This window comes from Pygocentrus nattereri, chromosome 6 (assembly GCF_015220715.1).
Source record: "Pygocentrus nattereri isolate fPygNat1 chromosome 6, fPygNat1.pri, whole genome shotgun sequence".
Lineage (NCBI taxonomy): Eukaryota > Metazoa > Chordata > Actinopteri > Characiformes > Serrasalmidae > Pygocentrus > Pygocentrus nattereri.
The window spans coordinates 29,662,358-29,682,897 of record NC_051216.1 but is presented as its reverse complement, the minus strand read 5'-3'; the positions used below and the strand labels follow the sequence as shown (position 1 = coordinate 29,682,897).

The 20,540-nt window shown below is 38.3% G+C and overlaps 1 protein-coding gene across 2 annotated transcripts in view; it reads left to right on the top strand.

The window, feature by feature from the left end:
- Positions 1-20,540, top strand: part of lrp1bb (low density lipoprotein receptor-related protein 1Bb) — a 412,476-nt gene that overhangs the window by 362,076 nt on the left and 29,860 nt on the right. For both annotated transcript variants that reach the window (XM_037539357.1, XM_037539356.1), the window contains 9 exons: positions 4,345-4,461; positions 5,274-5,380; positions 12,535-12,667; positions 13,950-14,056; positions 14,451-14,583; positions 15,335-15,457; positions 17,065-17,187; positions 17,519-17,659; positions 17,987-18,121. In XM_037539357.1, the coding sequence (XP_037395254.1) occupies positions 4,345-4,461; positions 5,274-5,380; positions 12,535-12,667; positions 13,950-14,056; positions 14,451-14,583; positions 15,335-15,457; positions 17,065-17,187; positions 17,519-17,659; positions 17,987-18,121 (1,119 nt within the window). The remainder of the gene's footprint in view (positions 1-4,344; positions 4,462-5,273; positions 5,381-12,534; positions 12,668-13,949; positions 14,057-14,450; positions 14,584-15,334; positions 15,458-17,064; positions 17,188-17,518; positions 17,660-17,986; positions 18,122-20,540) is intronic.

Below are 20,540 nucleotides of genomic sequence, written 5' to 3'. Positions count from 1 at the left end.
TCAAAAGCTCAAGGGAAAAAAAGTTTACGTTCGCCTTTCTCCCAGATATTACACTCATTGTTTTGCTTTTTTTGTCGCTTCGCATGCATTGTGGGTAATCCTTCTGTTTGTCATTTCAGTTTATCCTCTTATTCGTTATCTCAGAAGAAAATCACCTGCTGCAATGTTTTGTTGTTTTATTTCTAATACAGACCTGTTAATTACAAAACCCTGTGATGTTCTCTGGCAAGTATAACAAGACTTGTCTTTTCCTGCTGTTGACTGAAAAACAGAATCAATAACCTGGAAATTTTGAAAAGATAACATTTTCTCCACTGCTTTGATTAAAACAATTGGCGTGATTGCTAGGGCTGAGCATAGGAGTTTTATAGATTATTTCCAACAGAGAATGTGTCAAAATGCACTTCCAGCCAATGAATATATTGCAGAGAGGGCATTGTGCATGCGGCTCTTCAGCTGAGTTGTGTCGGCCTCACTCTGTCTTCCTCTATTGATTCTCTGTCATTTATTGCTTTATCTATGACAGTTTGTTTGTAATTGTAGATTTTTATCTCAGATGGTGCAGTTTTAAGGCTCCACATTTTTACAGTAATATTGTAGTTCATCAGATGTTATCAGTGAGATTGTAATCGTTAAAAGCAAAATTTACTTATTATACTACTAATGCACAGCTAAAGTGTTATTAGACTTCAGGGGCTGGTTGCATCAACAGGGCTTAAGCTAAGTCAGTCAGCAGTCATACCTTTCTGGGTGTAAATGATGCAGGCGTAAAATCAAATTCTAGACCATTTCTAGGCCACACTAACTGCTTTAAGCAAGCAGGTTCATTATGTAGCTAAGCACATGGTGCACCAGTTAAAGAGTCTTAAGTTAACTGGCGCAATGTGAAGCAACACATAGCCACAGAGTTAACATCACTTCTTTATATGTGTATCAACAGTACATGATTAGCTAAGGTTGGCTTGTTGGCAGTGAAACTTTTATGCAACTTTAGTTGCTTGAAACTAGGGATGGGAAATATGATAGTATTTTATCACTATCTTGACACATTAGATATCAGTATTTAAAGAACACTACATAGAGCATAATAATTTTTTTAATTTATTTGTTTTCAGATTAACAGAGCGAGTCAAACATTGAGCCAAATTCACTACATTCATTGTTTTGCATTCTGTTTTTTTCTCTTCCAACATTTTAAACCTCAGAAAAACTACATATGATACATATTGTATTTCATGAGAATGTTCTCAAGAATCGTAATGTTATATTTCTGCCTTAGTGCCCACCCCTTCCTGAAACTTCCATGAAACTAAATTGCACTTATGCATAATGTCAAGTGTCCTGCAACACATTTGAAACTGAGCCACAGTGGTTGCAATCAATTAAACTTCATGCAACACGTTTCATGGAAATAGCTGATAACACATCACATGATCGAGTTGAATGACACAATTTCAAGTAATGGATTTACCAAATCAGCAGACAAGTAAATAAAACAGAAGATAGCAGATGACCCCCTGACTATGAGGTTGCTAGTTTGGCAGTTGGTAGTTAGTTGGCAGTTGCTAGTTAGCCAGCTCACAACAAATGTGACTTACTTGCAGCAGACATTTCTGAATTAACTAGCCAACTAACGCTAACAGCTTTTTAAACGGCTGCTTGTGCCTGCTATTATCATCATCTATGTAGCCAGATTCATTTCCTCCTCTTTTAATGCCCTCTAAAATTACACAGTGCTCTCAGATTCCTTTGGGATCCAAATGATAAAAGGTATTACAGAATGGGAGACTGAGAAGCTGTCCTTGATGAGCTTGTAGTGCTTCTAGGACAAGATGAGTACAACGTAAAGAATATTTAAAAATTAATTTTCAATTGCTTAACATTCACAAAGCAGGATAAAAAGGGAAAATATATAGGGAGGTTGTCTTAATCACCAAACTGTATTTTTGAACGCTCACAGCTTAAAAAGACCATGAACCACTGTTACAGTGTACTGTCCTTCCAAATCCTCAATTTTTAAAGCTTAATCTATCATGTTTATCCATCAGGGTGAGGAGACTATAATTGAATTCATGTGTGAGTTTTACTGTTAGTGAAATATTTTTTTTTCTTTTAGTAAGTACTTGCATTACTTTTAGTAATGTGTGCCTTTTAGTGCAGTAACCCAATGTTGTTTTCACATCATCATCATCATTTGTGAAAAACTTGTATTTGCTGGAATGCATCTGCACCATCATTTTGGTTGTCATCATGCCAACAGCAGAGACAGCAGTGATTGGTCAGTGAGGTTTTTTTGAACATGTAGCAAGGGAGAGCTACCACTTAGCACTATAGAAATGGCCACGAGAGCATGCAGGTCACTTCTAACCATACATTTTCTTTTGACGGTAGGCATTAAACCCACACAAACTATCCCACAGACTAGCACAGATATCAAACGTCTCTCCTACTGCAAACACAGTGCTTCCCAAGACTTCCACAGTGGTGCAAACCAGTTGCAGGACACTACAATACTGGCAGTTATACATGTGTTCTTGACTGTTGTCTGAATAAATCACACAAATAAATCGTGTTCAGTATGTAAAGGCCTTAACAGCCCTAAGACTAGTCTTAGTTGCACCTAGGTTTGACTTCAGTAAGTGGAATAAATTTCAAATCCTAAAAAAATGGTCTTAGCTATGACCAGCTAGGCAGGTAAGACCATGGTGCAACCTGCCCTGAGGCACCAAAGGATTTTAGCTATCAGAGGAGAAATTATGGCATTATAGCACTGCATGTGGTGTCAGCAGTTCATGCATTTTGCTGTATTGATGCTAATCTGAGTTTAATAAAGATTTGCCTGTTCTTCCTTCTGACATCTATTACAAACTATGAAAGAGTTTAATTAGAAGTCATTTTATTGTAACTCAAAAAAAAAAAACTGCCTTTACTTCAATTAAATGTACTGTTATTTTCTTAGACGATGTCTTCTTTTGACAGTCTTTTAGAAGCTTCTTTTCACTCTGGCTGTATTTTTATGACGTTGAAACCCATTAGGCAGCATTTATTATCCGTCTAAGGGTTTTGAGAAGCTCTCATGCCTTTTTTTTCCCCCTTAATGAGAGAGCTGCTGAGGGTTTGCATCTTTGGAAGAAAAGCAGCCTTTTGTTTGTTGCTGTTAGAATTTAGTTCTTTATAACTGCAGTCTGTGACAGGGCCCAAGCTGGTAATATTTGTACTTATAAGTATGGATGCAAACTATACAGGCACTATATTAAAAATAGGTTCTAGATATTAATGCCTGATGTTGCAACTTGTTGAGAAGATTTCACGCAACAAGTAGCAATCATGCTACAAAGATGAAGTAGCTTCTTGATATTTCTTAGGAATAACATATTAAACAATACTCAAGCCGTAGCAAAGACTTTACACATACTTGCCAATAGAACTGGTTCAATAAATATGCAAATGTAAACTCTGTATCACAAAAGAGAACGAAGCACAGAGATGTGTACCTAAAATTTATATGTAGACAAGCTAAATTACTGTTTGGCAGTAATTCAGCTCTTCATATTTGGACAATGAAGAGTTTTGCATATGATCCCAAGAGTACCATACTTACATTGAAGTACAGAGGAGGGAGTGCCATGATGTACAATTCTGGAGTAAAGGCTTTTTTTATGGATCTTATGCCTATGAACACATAATTTTTGTTCATATTTATTAGTACAAGGTCAAAGACAGTGCCTCTTTATTCATCAAAATTAATAGTAGAGGGTTTAAATATGATATCTTAGGACTTGTTTTCACGCACTGTGAGTGATTCATCATTTGTGTTCAAATCTCTGCTTGTTTCCAGTTTACAGAAGTTTCATGAATTAAACAGAATAGTTTGTATATCATTAAATGTAGTCAAATCTATGCTCTTTTTTTCAGGCAACATTGATTAATCAGTGCCATTATGTAAATTTGTAAATTTGATTTGTATATATGCAAATTTATATGTTTGCACTGTAAGTATGAGAAGAAAACCGAAGAAATGCCTTCACTAGGGTTGTTGGAGATAGTTGAGCCCAGGTGACAAAGTTTTTGATGGTAAGTTCTAAGTGTTGAGGCTGCAGGCTGTGTGTGTGTGTGTGTGTTCACATGCATGTGTGTGTAAGGCAGTGGCACACAGTCAGGTATTTCATCTTGCACTGTATTAGCCTCTCGAGTGCGGGCATGTTTTGAACTCTGTGTCAAACATGCAGTGGGACACCCTGAGGAAATGATGATTACGTGTCGAAGGGCTGTGGCGGCACATTAATATTCATGAACTTCTGAAGCCATTTTCATCTGTGTGTTTGTTTGCGGCTGATGAAAAAGATGAAAAGACCTGCGGACCTCATGAATTTCGCTGCGAGAATAACAACTGCATCCCGGATCACTGGAGATGCGACAGCCAGAACGACTGCGGAGACAACTCCGACGAGGAGAACTGCAGTGAGTCGCCCTGTCTCTTTTGTTCACATTACAGCTGTTAGGAGGCCCTTCTGTTTGCGCACGATCGTTTCATCTGCTACGGAACATTGCGCAGGTTCTTCTGAGGCATGGTTTAAAAGACTTTTTTGAAGCTTCTCTACCTTAGTTTCTGTTTGTTTATATCAGTCCATTGTTAATTGCTGCCAAAGTTCTTACAAATCAAAGAACAAGCATTCTTTTGGAGCTTTCAGCTTCAAGTCTCCTTTCACACATTTTCATGCCCTTTGAGGTCTCAGGGAAACTTGTAATCAAGTGTGCAATGTGTAGAAAAGAGTTATCTTTATTGAAATAAACAGAAATAGCTTCAAATCCAGCCCTGCATGTGTGGGATTTTGTATTTTATTGCTTTACCTCTGCATCTTCCCACATTAGGAGAGAGTCACTTACACTGTATACGCTATTCCTCTGGACTGTAATCTTCAATTAGCTGCCAAAAATGAAATGGGCTTCCATCGATACGGCTAACTGGCAATATCGGCTACCACATGCTCAGTGTTTGGTAGAATTAGATCCTTAATGTTCTCCTTGACACTTTTGAAAGACTTCATTGCTAATTAGCCTGTGATAGTTCCTCTCAGATGCCTGCAAAACTTGCAAGGAAGTGGCAAACAGATGGTACACTTCACTTCATGTCCAAATGATGGCCACCATCTAATTTTCTCTTCTCCCCTTCTTTTCTGTATCCTTTACTAGAGCTCATAGAGCCACAACAGCTTCTCAAGTCTAGGTTGTGTTATCTCAGCTGTCTTCTTGTACCCCTTTTTTCAACGCAGAGCCAGTGACCTGTAATCATAAGGACTTTGCCTGTGCCAGTGGGGACTGCATTTCTGCACGTTTCCGCTGCGACGGTGACTACGACTGCGTCGATAATTCAGACGAGGTCAGTGATCATTGGGCATCTCTTCTTCCAGGAGGAAGCAGTGGGAGGCTTACTTTTATAGCCAGTCTTTCGTCTTTCTCTAGACAGGAAATACTCACTCAGCATGTGTTTCACTGTGTTCAGGAATTGCAAATAGGATTGCATGTATTAACTTGTAGGGAAGAAATGTAGGGAAAAAATAAGACACACTACTCTCTGCATTTGGTAGTCATTCAGGATGAGGGGACCACTTTAGTCAAGCCTCAAATATTGGTCCAAACTAGAATGTAGTCCCACCCATAACCAACACCAAATTCTACATCCCTGGTGATAGCACCTGCTAAGTTAGTTTGTAACAGATGGGTGGTTCTCATGAACATGACAAATGCTGGGAGCCATCTTGAAAAATTAGCATGTTCTGCTTTTTTGGATATACAAACAGCTGGATGAATAATTAAAAATGAACAAAGAATGATTTAATTGATTTTTATATATTTTTATACACTCATCAGCCACTTTAATTCTGTTCAATTGCTTGTTAACACAAATAATTAATCAGCCAATCAGATGGCTGCAATTCAGTGCTTAGGCATGTAGAGGTGGTCAAGACAACTTGCTGAAGTGCAAACCAAGCATCAGAATGGGGAAGAAAGGGGATTTAAGGGATGCAACGTGGCGTGGTTGTTGGTGCCAGACGAAAATTGGACAATAGAAGATTGGAAAAATGTTAGCTGGTCTGATGAGTCTCGATTTCAGCTGCGACATTCAGATGGTCAGGTCAGAATTTGGTGTAAACAACATGAAAGCATGGATCCATCCTGCGTTGTGTCAATGGTTCAGGCTGGTGGTGGTGGTGTAATGCTGTGGGGGATATTTTCTTGGCACACTTTGGGCCCCTTAGTACCAATTAAGCATCATTTAAATGCCGCAGCCTACCTGAGTATTGTTGCTGACCATGTCCATCCCTTTATGACCACAGTGTACCCATCTTCTGCTGGCTACATCCAGCAGGATAATGCACCATGTCACAAAGCTCATATCATCTCAGACTGGTTTCTTGAACATGACAATCAGTTCCTCCACGGTCACCAGATCTCAATCCAGTAGAGCACCTTTGGGATGTGGTGGAACGGTAGATTGGCATCACAGATGTGCAGCCGACAAATCTGCAGCAACTGCGTGATGCTGTCGTGTTAATATGGACCAAAATCTCTGAGGAATGTTTCCCACACCTTGTTGAAAGTTTGCCACGAAGAATTAAGGCAGTTCTGAAGGCAAAAGGGGGTCAAACCTTTTACTAGGAAGGTGTACCTAATAAAGAGTGTATATTGACTATTATATATATATATATATATATATATATATATATATATATATATATATATATATACACACACACACACACATATTAGTTAACATCCTTACAGTTTACAAGGAAATTGTTAAAGAGATCCAACAGTTAAAAGTAGTATAAACTCAATGTTCCTTGTTAAAAAAAGCTAAAATATTGTTGAGAGAATTAGGTAATGAGGTAATCAATACTGCTGTACCATATCTGATCTAATAAATTATATAACTAATTTTTATCTGTGTAATCCTTATGATGCTTTAATAATTATGGACATGTTTTGGTCAGTTTCGTGAGAATGATGCAGAGACAATGGGTCAGATGTGAGACATGAGCAGGTGCAGCACAAAATGTGCTTTGTTGTGACCATAGTATGCACCCAAAATGCACCCAGATTCACCAAGAATGCAGCATGTTACTCTGACTAACTGCTTGCTCAAGGATGTAAGGCACAGGTTTTAAAAGCCACAGTAAAATAATGGATTTACCAGCAAGCTCAAGACAAAACAGAAAATAAAAGTGCAATGAAGAAGAGATAAATGAAGTTCTTTACCAATAAAACATCCTACAGCGGTGTTATTTTACTCCAGCTCAGAAAATAGAGTTTGCGGAGCAATAACACAGACTGCGCACTGGTATTGCAGCCACATCACAGCATATATTGCGCCACATATTCTGACATATATACATGTGGTCCCAAGAGTTTAAACAGTGCCTTTCTAATGGTTAACATTTTTTGGCTCATGGCTTCATCTACCAGCTGTTTCTGCTGCCAATCTTAAAGCAAGTTTCTCAAAAACATGGATTTTCAGACCTTAACACAAATTTGGTTTTGAAAGGCAGAGGAAAATGCAAAATGCAAAACAGGCCACCACAAGTTGAACAAACTTTAGCAAATGCATTGAAATGTGCCAGCGGCATCTCCATCCACTTTTGTGTGGCCCTCCCTAATTTGCATATGTATGAGGAAGAGACATGCATTTTAAGTTTTACCATGCGCAGGGGCCATAAACTGCACATTTAGGCTTGTACACCACTTTTTATAAATTATACCCAGGCAAAGTGAGCCTGACTTGTGCTTGAAACTAACACAAATGGTTTAGAACATCAGGTCGAATGAGCACATATACATGCACACCTGTAATATGTTAATCAGATTTCAGCAGTTACCTGGTCATGTAAGCAGCGTGCTCTGATATCTTACATCAGATTAAAGCCTTTATTAGGCATCACAAAATCTGAGAAACAGACCTAGATTTTAGGAGAGAAATTGGGTTTCCCAGGGCATGTATACCATTTATTCAATTTATTTCTACGTCTGAATATGTGGACAAACAGAAGCAGACACAGAACAGCTGCCCGGGAAGCACTGAGATAAGCTTTAAACACTAAACTTATCTCAGTGCTGCAATATAGCAACAAATGATAACATTATGTGCAATTTGAAATATAATATAAACAAATGAGTATTTAGCAGTAAAGAGGCTCCATATTAAAAAGCAAACTAAGCTGAAGGTGCAAAGGGGTATTTAGAAAATAAATCTTATTAGGTAGAACCAGAGTTTTTGCTGTACTTGTAACTTGCAACTTGAACAGAAGAATCATAGCCACAATTTAAAACATTAGCAGCCTAATAGTCAGCTTTCCAAAATGACATATAAATTCAGCTTGAAGGGATTTGTATATTTATATATCAGGCAAGGCCTTCGATCAACATCTCAGAAGTATGTAGTCTGCGTAAACATTGCTCTCCTGAGGGCCTCAAAGGACGAGATGAGTGACTCCAGTGTTTAAGATAAAAAATTCTTTAAGTTAATAAAAGAGAATAAAGTGGGAAGAAAAACTAAAACAAGAGCAAGTGCACTCCAGCATCCATTTAATGATGCAGATGGGCTGAGAAAACAGAACATGACATTTTAACCCCATTTGGATAAATATTTGAGGAAGTCCAAACACGCCATGAATAGTTGAGTTTGGACAAATATATCAAGCTGTAATGGAGGGTAGCAACATGTCAGTCATTTTCCACTTTTTGCCCCGAGTGCAAAGTGGCAAAATGAGTGGTAACATTGCCAACATGAGTATTGATTTATCTGTAATGTCTCCTTGCCTTTGGTTTGCTCTAGGCCTAGTTTTCTGATTGTTATTTTAATAATGGTAAAAATAGGAAAGTAGGAATACACTCCTTGCAGTTGCTGCATCTTAAGGTGTACCGTGACATGCAGCCATGAATGAAACCCACAAATGAAAGTACAGTCCCTTGAGTCCATTACAGCTAAGCCTTTCCCACTTTTTTCAGCTATTATGTTCAGATGTCAAACACAGCAAATTACCTTTTTGTCATTGCCATAAAGTAGCACTGCTTACTAAATATTTTAAACAGAGTATCATGTGTTCAATCACTAGTTAAGATTTCACTTGATCCCTCAATAAACTTGCTCTTACTGAAAGTTTGCCACTGCCTGAGAGAACAAATCAAAGCTTTTCAGTCACAGGACAGCAGACCTGCTTTTGCAGGGCAGTATGAGACATTGATTTCGCTCCAAATTGCAGTATGTGCAACACATGATTAGCCATAAATCATCAGTACAGAATATTTACCTTCAATGACATGACTAAAATAAAACCTGTCCCCACCAGGCATTGGAGTGAGGCATATTAACATATTTAATGTTAAAAATTGTTGTTATTGATTAATGTTGGGGCAGTGTTGGGCTGGAGGTTAGGGAATCAGCCTTGTGACCGGCAGGTTGCCGGTTCGATTCCCTCGGCTGACAGTCTGTGACTGAAGTGCCCTTGAGCAAGGCACCTAACCCCCAATTGCTCCCCAGGCGCCATGGATAGGGCTGCCCACTGCTCCGGGCAAGTGTGCTCATTGCCCCCTAGTGTGTGTGTTCACTAGTGTGGGTGTTTCACTGCACAGATGGGTTAAATGCAGAGATCTAATTTCATAGTGTGCAAACACACTGACAAATGGTTCAGTATTATATGTACTGGATATAATTTATGTCCAGTACTTGTCTTGGCTAGTCAGTACTAATCAGTAAACTATATACAGATGAGTCAGTTATTCTGAATAAGCTGGCCAGTATGAGGACAAGCTTAAAATGGGTAGAACTGCTTGGAGCTACGTTGTGCTCAGCAGCGGTTATGATGCCGATATTGAGAGACTTGCTTATGTCCAAATAAGTTATATTGTTTGTGTCAGAATCTCTATATAGTCAAACTATATACTGCTTGACACAAATAAGGTTTGGATTACAAAGAATATAAAGTATGCTTGGGGTTAAAAGAAATAAGCTTTTAAGAGGATTTTAATGAGGCTGAGCTTAAATGCATAAATGGATTGTGGCTGACCAGAGCCCATCTGATGGAAGCACAACCAGGGCTAATAACTTGTTTTTTTAATAGATTTGACAGGTCTGACACACCATCTGGTATGCCTTTATGTCACAGAAACCTGAATGTTATTTAAACTCGTTCCAAATCTCCAGAGACCAACTACATCGCCTCACCCCGCTGTTTGCCTAACAGGTGCTCCAAACTCTAGAGGTATAGATGAAGCTGTATGCACAAGGTTTATTCCCAACAGTGTGGTAACGGTTCGGATGCTGTTCTTTGATTTTTCATTGCACTTGACACTATACAGCCTCAGCTTCTGGATGGAAAAAAGCTGAAAGGAAAGCAGCTCAGCACACCAATTATCACCTGGATTTTGGGCTGCCTAACTGGCAAGTTTCAGTTTGTTGGACTCCCCAGTGTGTCTTCGGTGCTGCTATGTTGTGCAGCGTGCTCTTGCTTAATCTTCACCCTTTACACTTCAGACTTCAGCCAGAAAACTTCAACTTGTCTCCAGCAGAACTTCGCTGATGACTCGAGAGGGATTGGTTACAAGCTCATATCAGACAAAGTGATGGTAGTAGATTCCAAGATGAGGAAAGAGAGAGGAACTCCAGGTACTATTTGTGGTGAGAGTGTGAAGGTTGTGTAGCGCTACAGATACCTGTAGGGACTTGTTACCCACAAACAAAAAACAAAAAACAGATGATGAGAAGAGACTGAAAAGAAGAAAGGCTAAGTCACATTCTTTCATAGAATGCTTCTACTAATCGCTTTTGATTTACTGTAATTGCTGGCTATCCTTGAGGAAATGTTTAGAAATGGTTTTGGACACATGCACATATCAAAATGCAATGTGTTATTTGTTTATTTATTCATATTCGTTAGAATATTAGTGTTTGTTAAACAAATAAAGATTAAAGCCCAGATAAAAAAAGTATCATTTTCTCAGACTTTTGTACAGTACTGTACATGGAAATCACAAGAAACACTATATGGCCAAAAGTATGTGGACATCAATATGAGTTTGTTGGACATCCCATTGCAAAACAATGGGCAATAATATGACCTTGTTCCACCCTTTGAGGCTATAACAGGCTCCACTCTTTTGGGAGGACTTTCCACAAGAATTGTGTCTGTGGCAATTTCTGCTTTTGTCAGGTCAGGCATTGACGTTGGGTGAGAAGGCTTACTTTTGCGATCAACGTTCCAGTTCATCCCAAAGGTGTTTACTGGGGTTGAGGTCAAGGTTCTGTACAGGCCAGTGAAGGCATTTAATTGTGTAAAATGTCTTTGTTTGCTGTAACATTACTGCTACGCTTCCTGAAACTACGGGGTCGAGCCCAGACTCTGAAAAACAGCCCCAGGCCATTAACCCTCCTCCACCAAAACTTTGCTGTTGGTATTATGCATTCTGGTTAGTAGAGATCATGTTGGATCCACCAAACCCAGTTTCATCCATCAGACTCTCAGATGAACCCTTCCAGAGAATGTGTCTACACTACTCCAGAGTCCAGTGCCATCATGTTTTACACCACTTTGGCGCTTTGCTTTGCACACAGTCATCATGATCATTTAACTAGTTGGACATGCTTTGAACATGTGCTGAAAGAATATTTACCTGCTGTTTCAACTCTAAAGTTCAGATCTATGTACATAAGAGTGTTTAGTGGAAAATGCGTTTTGATTCAGCTGCAATATGCTCTTTGCAATGCATGTTAAGGTTTTCCATTTCTTTCCTTTTACCCACAGTAGAAGTACCAAATAGTACCTGACAAATATTGGCAAAAAAGAGTTTAATGTGTGAACATTGCTCTCTCTTCACCATTGAACGTTTATCTCTTGTTTTGAGTTGCATTATTTCAGTGCAGCCATCAAACCCTGTATTCTAGGCAGGTATTGTAATTAATAAGCAGCCTTTTGCACATTTTGTGTGATAAGCTAAAGCCTTAGTAAACTGGACATTCATTTCAGACATATTACGAGCAAGTATTGCATCCACATTGCGGCACATTTTGCTTTGGTCCTTCGCATCTGGCACTGAATGCATATCTTTTACAAGCAGTGTAATTACCAAGAATGGATTGTGTTGTAGTGTCAGGCTTTTATAAATCAGCAGATATGTACTTTATGTATTTTGTGGTTTATGAATAGGATTTGCAGAGGAAGGATTAGTCAGTGTTCATTGTTCATTGAGGGATATTCAGACATTGATGGAGGAGGTACATCTCAAAGAATAATGTTACATTGTGTAGCCCAAACAATATGGTTAATGAGAGTTAATTAGCTTGAAAAAGGTTTCATGCTGCCCATAGCATCAAATGTCATTTAACTCTTTTGTAAAATGGTTTTTAGTCTTGCGCTCTGCTGTGGCAGTACTTTAGTTGCTTGGCATGGTCTGTAGTCTTTTACAAGTGGGCTTTGCAATCATTAATTTCTGATTGTAAAGGTGCATTTATCAAGTTCCCCTGTGCATGTGTTTCTGCAGAAAGACTGTGAGGCCCGCTGTGCAGAGGACCAGTTCCAGTGTCATAACAACCTCTGTATCTCAGTAAAGTGGCTGTGTGATGGCCAAGAAGACTGCAAGACTGGAGAGGACGAAAGGAACTGCCTCGGAACTGGTATGTCTCAACAATCCTTAAGCACTCATGGAAGCTTTTCTGCAGTTGTCAATGTCTGACCTGTTGAACATATAGTGTATAGTAGCGTTGCTCTTCAGTATCGGCAGTATGGGCTGGCTTCCAAGCCTAAAATGTGAATTTTTCTTCCTTGTAAGTGCAAAAGGATCTGCTACAGGTGGTATATTCTTATTTGCTTTTATGTTCAAAGATTAACAATGCTGTGCAAAACTCAGACACTTATTTTGTTTAATTTTCAGGCAAAGTTCTTCAGCATTGGGAAAAAAGAAAACATATATTTATCAGAAAGTTACGCAGAAGCCTCAACAATAACGTATAATATAGATTTTTTTAACATTTAAAGTGTCCACACTTAAACATTTAAAATCTAACTTTAACATTTAAAGTGTCCACACTTAAACGTTTAAAGTGTGCCTTTATTCCGTTCTTTTCAGGAATCTTGCTCTCAGTCCAGCGATATCTGCAGGAAGATTTTTGCGCACCTTCAAAGTTCAGTCTTAGAAGTTGGTTGCATTTTCTGCATCACAAAATCAAAGTAATTCCAAATACATGCCGTTATGTTGAGGGCTGGACTTTAGGATGGTCAATCTATTGTTCTGAGAACATCAGCAGCTTCTTGTTTGATTTGCAGCTTTTGTTCTTTTTGTCTATTTCCTTTTCTCTGTAGCAACTCCTTACCTGCTACACATCCTTTCAGACTCATAGTATTGTTGTCATCTCACCGTGGAAGGATGGGCAGAAACACCTGTGAATTTATTTCAGATCTGAATCAAACGTGGAGCTTGATTTAATCTCTCAAAGATGAAAGCTTTATGTAGTGTTTATCTGATGGTGAGAGTTTTGGTGGTCTTGCACAATTGTAAGAAGTCCAGTTTTCCCCTGAATCTTATATCATTTTTTGAACTTTGGTTTTGGAAAGTGCTGTTCTTTCACTAAATTTCCTTTGACTTTCCCAGTTCTTATTGAATTGTATTATTATTTTAAAATATCTCTTGTAAATTAAATAAATAATGGGTGGCATCTGAGTTTTACACAGTAGTGGATTTTGAATGTATTTAAGAATAAAGATGTTTTATTATATTAAAATTTAGCCATTTCAAATTTTTATTTATTACTTTCTTACCTTATTCTCTTTTTGATTTATCTAGGAAAGGAAAGGAACTGCAGCTAGCGGACTGCTTTATCTTCTGTGTTTAATCTGTTCTGTAGCTGTCAAAGCCAAAGTCCACTCTGTTTGTGTGTGTTTTCGTCCTTTGTTTTGCAGTGCTCCCATCCTGTTCTGTAAACGAGTATGTGTGTGCCAGCGGAGGCTGTGTATCGGCTAGCCTGAGGTGTGATGGACATGACAACTGTCTGGACAGCTCTGATGAGGTATGCTCTCCTGCAAGGCATTCGCACAAAGCACACGGAAGCTGTGACTCACACAAAGCACAAAGTACAAAAACTACACCTGGCACTGCACACTGATGTGAAAATATGAGCTATGGGCTTGAAGAAGAAGCTTGGAGCTGCTCTGTAAAGAGTACAGTATTATAGCCAGATGGTGGAGTATTGTTTATTCAGTAGAAATGAAGAGAACAGAAGAAAGCACAAATAACATGATGTGCTTAAATTTTTAAGATCATTTAGATCAGACTATGTGCAGCTCTCTGTTTCCATGGAAACGCTGCTCTGTTTTCTCTGCCTTTCCCACAGTAAGGTGAACTCCACCCATGGAGAGTGTGTCTGTGATTATCTGAGTCTGTCTTTTCTGGGCTCTCTCCAGATGGACTGTGTGAAAGAGTGCCGAGAGGACGAGTTCCTCTGCAGGAACCATGCCCACTGCATCCCAAAACGATGGCGCTGCGATGATGTGTTTGACTGCATGGACCACAGTGACGAGGAGAACTGTGACCACGGTATACATATATTGTTAAAGGCAGACCTTAATTGTTAGGTAACACATTATTTGAAAGTTGCCTTTATCAGGCCTTAAAAGCATCTGCACATACATTAAATAACATATTGTTAGAGCAGCATTTCAATATTTATGAACAGCTTATTCCAGTAATCACAAGACAATATGGTATAGTAGTCTATATTTTATATGTAGTATTTTACATGTACTTGTATCAAAAATAAAATTACTTTGAGTTCAAGTAAGTATAAATTTGTACAACTGCTATCTGATGTTCTTAAATAAGTGTCTGAACAAATGTCTATCACATTAGTTTAATTCCCCTTATGCTGGTACAATATCATTTACTTCATAAAAGTTCTTATGTCTTTTAATTAATGGTACAAGCTACTAAAAATACTATAAATGTTGTGTCCTAAATACATTATTCAGTGCTTATGTATGTGATCTGAAGTACCTGTGCCTTCAAATATAGTGTCATCAATTATTAACAAAGCAAATGAACGTTATTTACTTTGTACCACATCAAAATGTAAATAAATTAGCAGTTTTCAAAATGAGATGCTTTTGAATTAGAACAATTACATGGCAATCTTTTTGTCTCAATTGAGGTCTTTATTTCAAGAAGAATTCAAGAAGAAATGCCTCCTAAAGTGCTCATTCACAGTGTAATGATTATGCTTCCACTTTAATCTGATCCAGTGTTGTTTGGTACCGTATGATAGAAAATTAGCTGATTGTTTTGATTGCAGGAGCTTTTTTCTGTCGTCCTGATGAGTTCATTTGCAACAATACCCTGTGCAAGCTGCATTCCTGTGTGTGTGATGGCGAGGATGACTGTGGAGACAACTCTGATGAAGATGCAGATATGTGTGGTAAGAGTCTAATTTTGATTTTGGAATACATGAAGGCAAAATCCATGATGGTGTATTTCCAGTTCTTTCATTTTCATACCTTTTAGTTGCTTCCTTCTCAGTGGGACTCATGCAGATCCCAAATCTAAATCAAGGTAGAATGAAGCCCAGTTCAGATATTTTAGTTTAAATCTCTATTTACTTTGTGAAAGTTAACCCTTATATGTAATTATTGATGGCACAAAAAGGTTGTTTGCGATAGCCAGTAGCCTAGTGATAAGAGAGCAACCAGAAGGGCATAGGATTAAATCTCGAAACCAACTGTGTTCCACGCTTATGTCCTTTGTCACAGCTCCAAACACCCACTGCCCCAGGTGGCACTGCTCTGCAGGCTGTGCTGCTACCAAGCTGGGTTAGGTAGTAAAATGATCATTTTCCTTAAATGTGGATCAACAAATATGTAATTTCAGTTATATCACTATTGCTTACTAAATTTGTAGTTGTTTTCATTCTTTTTAGCAAGGTAATGTGCCATTTTAGTAACTCTTTTTAAGCTTTAGCCATTTGGGGGAAAGCATTTGTTAACACTTTACAGTAGAGCCATGTTCAATAACTAAATAAATGTTATAAAAAAATATTGCAATAGGTGTGATCCTGTCATAAAGGCTGATTTTCTGACATTGGTTTGTCATGACATTTTTATTTGGGCTAAGACTGACTTTGTAGTTTAGCTAAAAAAAAAAGGTAAAATTACATTTTCAGTTTTCTTCAACCAAGCTGACATTGCACGTTATGTCGTAGTGTCAAATTGTAAGTCACTGTGGCATGCACTGAGCAACCAAGTCTGTCATTTCACCCCAGAGAGGGTCATGATACAACATAATGTCGGGAAAAAAATCATTGTCACCCAATATAGAAATTATGTCAGTTTGACACCAAAGCTGGCAAATGTAAATTTTTGGTACAAATTGAATAAAAATGACTATCTGTTGGTAATGTTTATGTAGATCTGTATCAGTTGTCTGGAAGGGCTTATGGTGTTTCACATTCTGTAATTTAAGCTAGAACTTACTATTAAATAAAGAAACAGAGACATAAAGGCCTTCGAACGGTTTCTTCAGAGTGATGCCATAGAATAACCCCATTTCTTGCGCTAAACCTTTCAGGTGAGTAGCTTTAATTGAGTTTTTTAAAGAACCAAAAGTGGTTCATCGTTCAAATGAACCCCAATGTCAAACCCTTTTCAGTGCAGAATTAAATGTTGTGAAAGCAGACATCTGTTTTAGAGTAGCATAAGAAATAAAGATTCTGACCTGCTGTTTGAGGGCACATTCAGAATGAACAAGCATGTGCTTTCCATACACTGAGAAGTGAATCTAGTACCTTAAGGGTTTATTTTCAATATCCCAAACACTTGTTAAACCCAAGAGAGCCTGTTTGATTTTTCAAGGGGCTTTGCTTTGTTTGGTCAAATCCTTTTTGTATCAAACTAAATGCAACCACAGTGTTTGGGCATCATGTCATAAGCAAAAGTGAATTCTTTTGCCCATGCATAGACAGTTAATTGTGTTGGGCTATTGAGAAGGACTGGTCATAATAAGAGCATCTATTGTCCAATTTTTCCTCAGCTAAGCTGCCTTGCCCTCCTACAAGGCCACATCGCTGCAGAAATGACAGAGTGTGTCTCCGGCTCGATCAAATCTGTAACAGTGTGGACGACTGCGGTGACAACTCGGATGAGGAAGAATGTGGTGAGCAAATTAAATTCCAGAAAAACACCACGGCCAGAGTCCTGGGTTACTAAGGCGTAATTGTGTGTATGGAGATTTGAAATTCACTTAGCCTCAGTGTGGGATACAGGTAGTCTTTCAACACAGTTGGTTATTGTGTGTTCTTTTTTCCCCTATTTTATTAATGCTGTGCTTGGGGAGAGAAAAATCCTTTTTACGTTTTGCCTTTAAACGCCTACCAGACATGCTCATTTTTCACCCATTCAAGTGTTCCAGTGTTCTTTGGACTGAACAGAAAGGCCTTCCTCTGCTTACACTGTAAAACTAAAATTTTGAATGTGGCCCATACCAGAGGCTGTGTCTGCCAGGCCAAAACCGTGTGGGAAGAGCGAGTTTACCTGCAGTAACAAGCGCTGCATACCCGCTCATCTGCAGTGTGACTTGTTTGATGATTGTGGGGACGGAGGATCAGATGAGCACGAGTGCAAGGCCTGTAAGTATCTCTGCCTGATTCATATGTGCACCCAAGTGATTTTCATTTGACTAGAAAATCGGCTTCTACAAAGACCATCAGAAAAAATGTCCGTGCGTGCAGTACCCTATGTGAATATGACGAAGGTCAGTAATGCAGGCTTTCATGAAGTATCTGAAGATCATTCATGCTTTAAATGTTCAAGGCACAATAAATATTTGATTTCCATTTATATTTGTTCTTTGCTGCCCACCAGGAAGCATCAAAAAACAGAAAACTCACATGCTGCTAAGGGATGGTGGGATGCATTTATAAAGTATGACATTTCAGATCTCTCTTTCATTTCAGCTTCAAATGGAGACATATGTGGAAAGAGGATGAATCCATGCGGAGAGGATGCAATGTGCAATCAGACAAATACCAATGTAATTTGTCACTGCAAAGCTGGATTTCAGAGGAATCTCAAGACTAAACAGTGTGAAGGTACTGTGGAATTCTGCTAATACACTATGGATACATATAAAGATTACTTTATAAATCCGTGAACCGGATCTGTGGACAAGGATTAAGCTTAGTCTTGGACTAATCTGCAATGTCCATGGTATTTTCTCTATTTAAAGGGGCTAGTAACTTGATTGTAAAATTAAAACAAACTCAGTGATGCTAAAGATTTGGGTGACATTTTATTTTGAGTGTTCCTTTTGGGTGAATCAAACACCCAACAGACTCTCAGTAATGTCAAAAACAGTTAAGATTAGGTTTTGAGTGGAGGTTAAGGTTAGGGTTAGGATTAGGTTTTGTTGAGTGAGATTAGGTTTTGCATAATGGAAGTAACATATTAACAATCCATGTACTTAATATAAGTAGTTTTAACAGAACATCTACAAGATATTTACTTCAATGTATTCAGATGCTTCACTGTGATTGATGTTGATGTGTTGCTGAAAATCTGTTAAGAGGTTGTTAATCATCTATTTAAAATAAAGTGTTACCAAGATTGGTGACTAGGAGATTATTAACCAGTCATATTTGAAATAATCTAGAAAAGATATGGGTGGGTATTTCAGGCTGCATGGTGATGGACCATGATTTATCTATGACATTGTAAACAACCCCTTGGCAACAAGTTTTTCCTTTTTTTTAAAGATTTAATTTTGTGTCAAACTTTGAACTTTCTCACACTTTGAATCTGCGTGAGAAATCAGATTATGGAGGTAAACTCACATTTAGCCGAGTGACTATGGGTAACCTACGGTAACTGCAGCGGTGATAGGATTTGGCCAATCATCTAAACGCTGCTATTTGCTGAATCATAGTACTGCTACTAGGTGTCTATCGATATATTGATATGTGACAAATCTTTAAAGTAAAGTAAGAGCATTTTCTGTCTAAGTTAAACTGGCCTACAAATTATGCAGAATAAGCCTCCCTAATGTACTCCAGTGGCAGTAGAAGGAGAGAGAAAGGGAGGAACAGCTCTGTCAACAAGCAGCTCTCCAAAGCCTGTTTCACATGTATGAAACAGTGGAAAGGTTCGTTTGTAAAGAAGGCATTGGGGACACTTTTGTAAGCCAAATGTCAGTCATTTTACAACAGTTAACCAGTGTTAACTGGTTGGTTAGTGTAGTGGGTAACATCTCTGCCTTCTAGGCTGTAGACTGGGGTTCAATCCCCACCTTGGCAAAGACCCCACACTATACCAATAAGAGTCCTTGGGCAAGACTCCTAACACTACCTCCGCCTACCTGTGTAAAAATAATCAAATTGTAAGTCGCTCTGGATAAGAGCGTCAACCAAATGCCGTAAATGTAAATGTGTTAAACCCTCATCGCCAGTCGGTCAGATACAACTTAACCTATTTGTATGATACAGGGCCATGAAAAGGAGGAGGACAAACAATCTGTCCTTGTTCTGGTTGATTTGAGGAATCACTTTGCATTAGAATTTTCCAATATAGCCCTGCACGACTGATATCCAGCTGAGGATAATCTTAAGAGTCTCTCAATCCAAATAGTATTGTTCTTTTATTTTGCAGGCAATAGTTCATTCATGCTGAAGCCTATAGCTAAAAGCATGAACAGAATATGTTGACAGCCCCTTTAAAATCCCATTTAGTCTAGGCTTAGGCTTAATTTGGGTTTTTAAACATTTTTCATTTAGACTGCAACACTTAGTGTTTAGCTGAGAGCCAGTTCAGGAAACCTTGACTGTAACATCAAATAAACATCAGTGTTAAAGAACATAACATTAATTTTCAAAACCAGTCAAATCACATTTAGGTTTAAAGCAGTGATGTGCATTTGATGTTTTCAAATAGGAAAACAGCCAAACTAAATCCTATGACATATTTAATCAGTGTTTGGATTTACAGTGCAGAACTTTGCATGATGTCATTTTATAAAGCATATTTACAGTAAATTTTGAAATACTTAGAATGGCTAAAAAAAAGAAAAAGAAAACATGTAGAATGTTAATGCACTCTGATTTAATTGTGTATGTGGCTACTATGATAGTGACTAAGCACAGATATTATGTAGTGTAGCAATAACCTCTTAACCTGTCTTATTATACCAATTGTGCTATACATACAGCTGCGGCATGCACACAGAGATGTGCTCGCATTGTGAATAATTAACTATGGGAATGGGTCAATATTTTGACCTGCCTGAAACCTTCACCTTCCTTATTTAAACTGAGTTTGAGAATATTCTCAGCATGAAGACTGTTCGCAGTGCATGATGATGAAAAGGACACTGACACTATGAACTGTGGAGCCTCAGCTATGAATGTGGTATTTCCATTCTTGCAGTATATGAGGATATTGGTTGTGGTGAGGTCATTTAACTCAAAGTTTGAATAAGTAAAGCTGACAAAAGAGTAGGACACTTGACAATAAGACTGA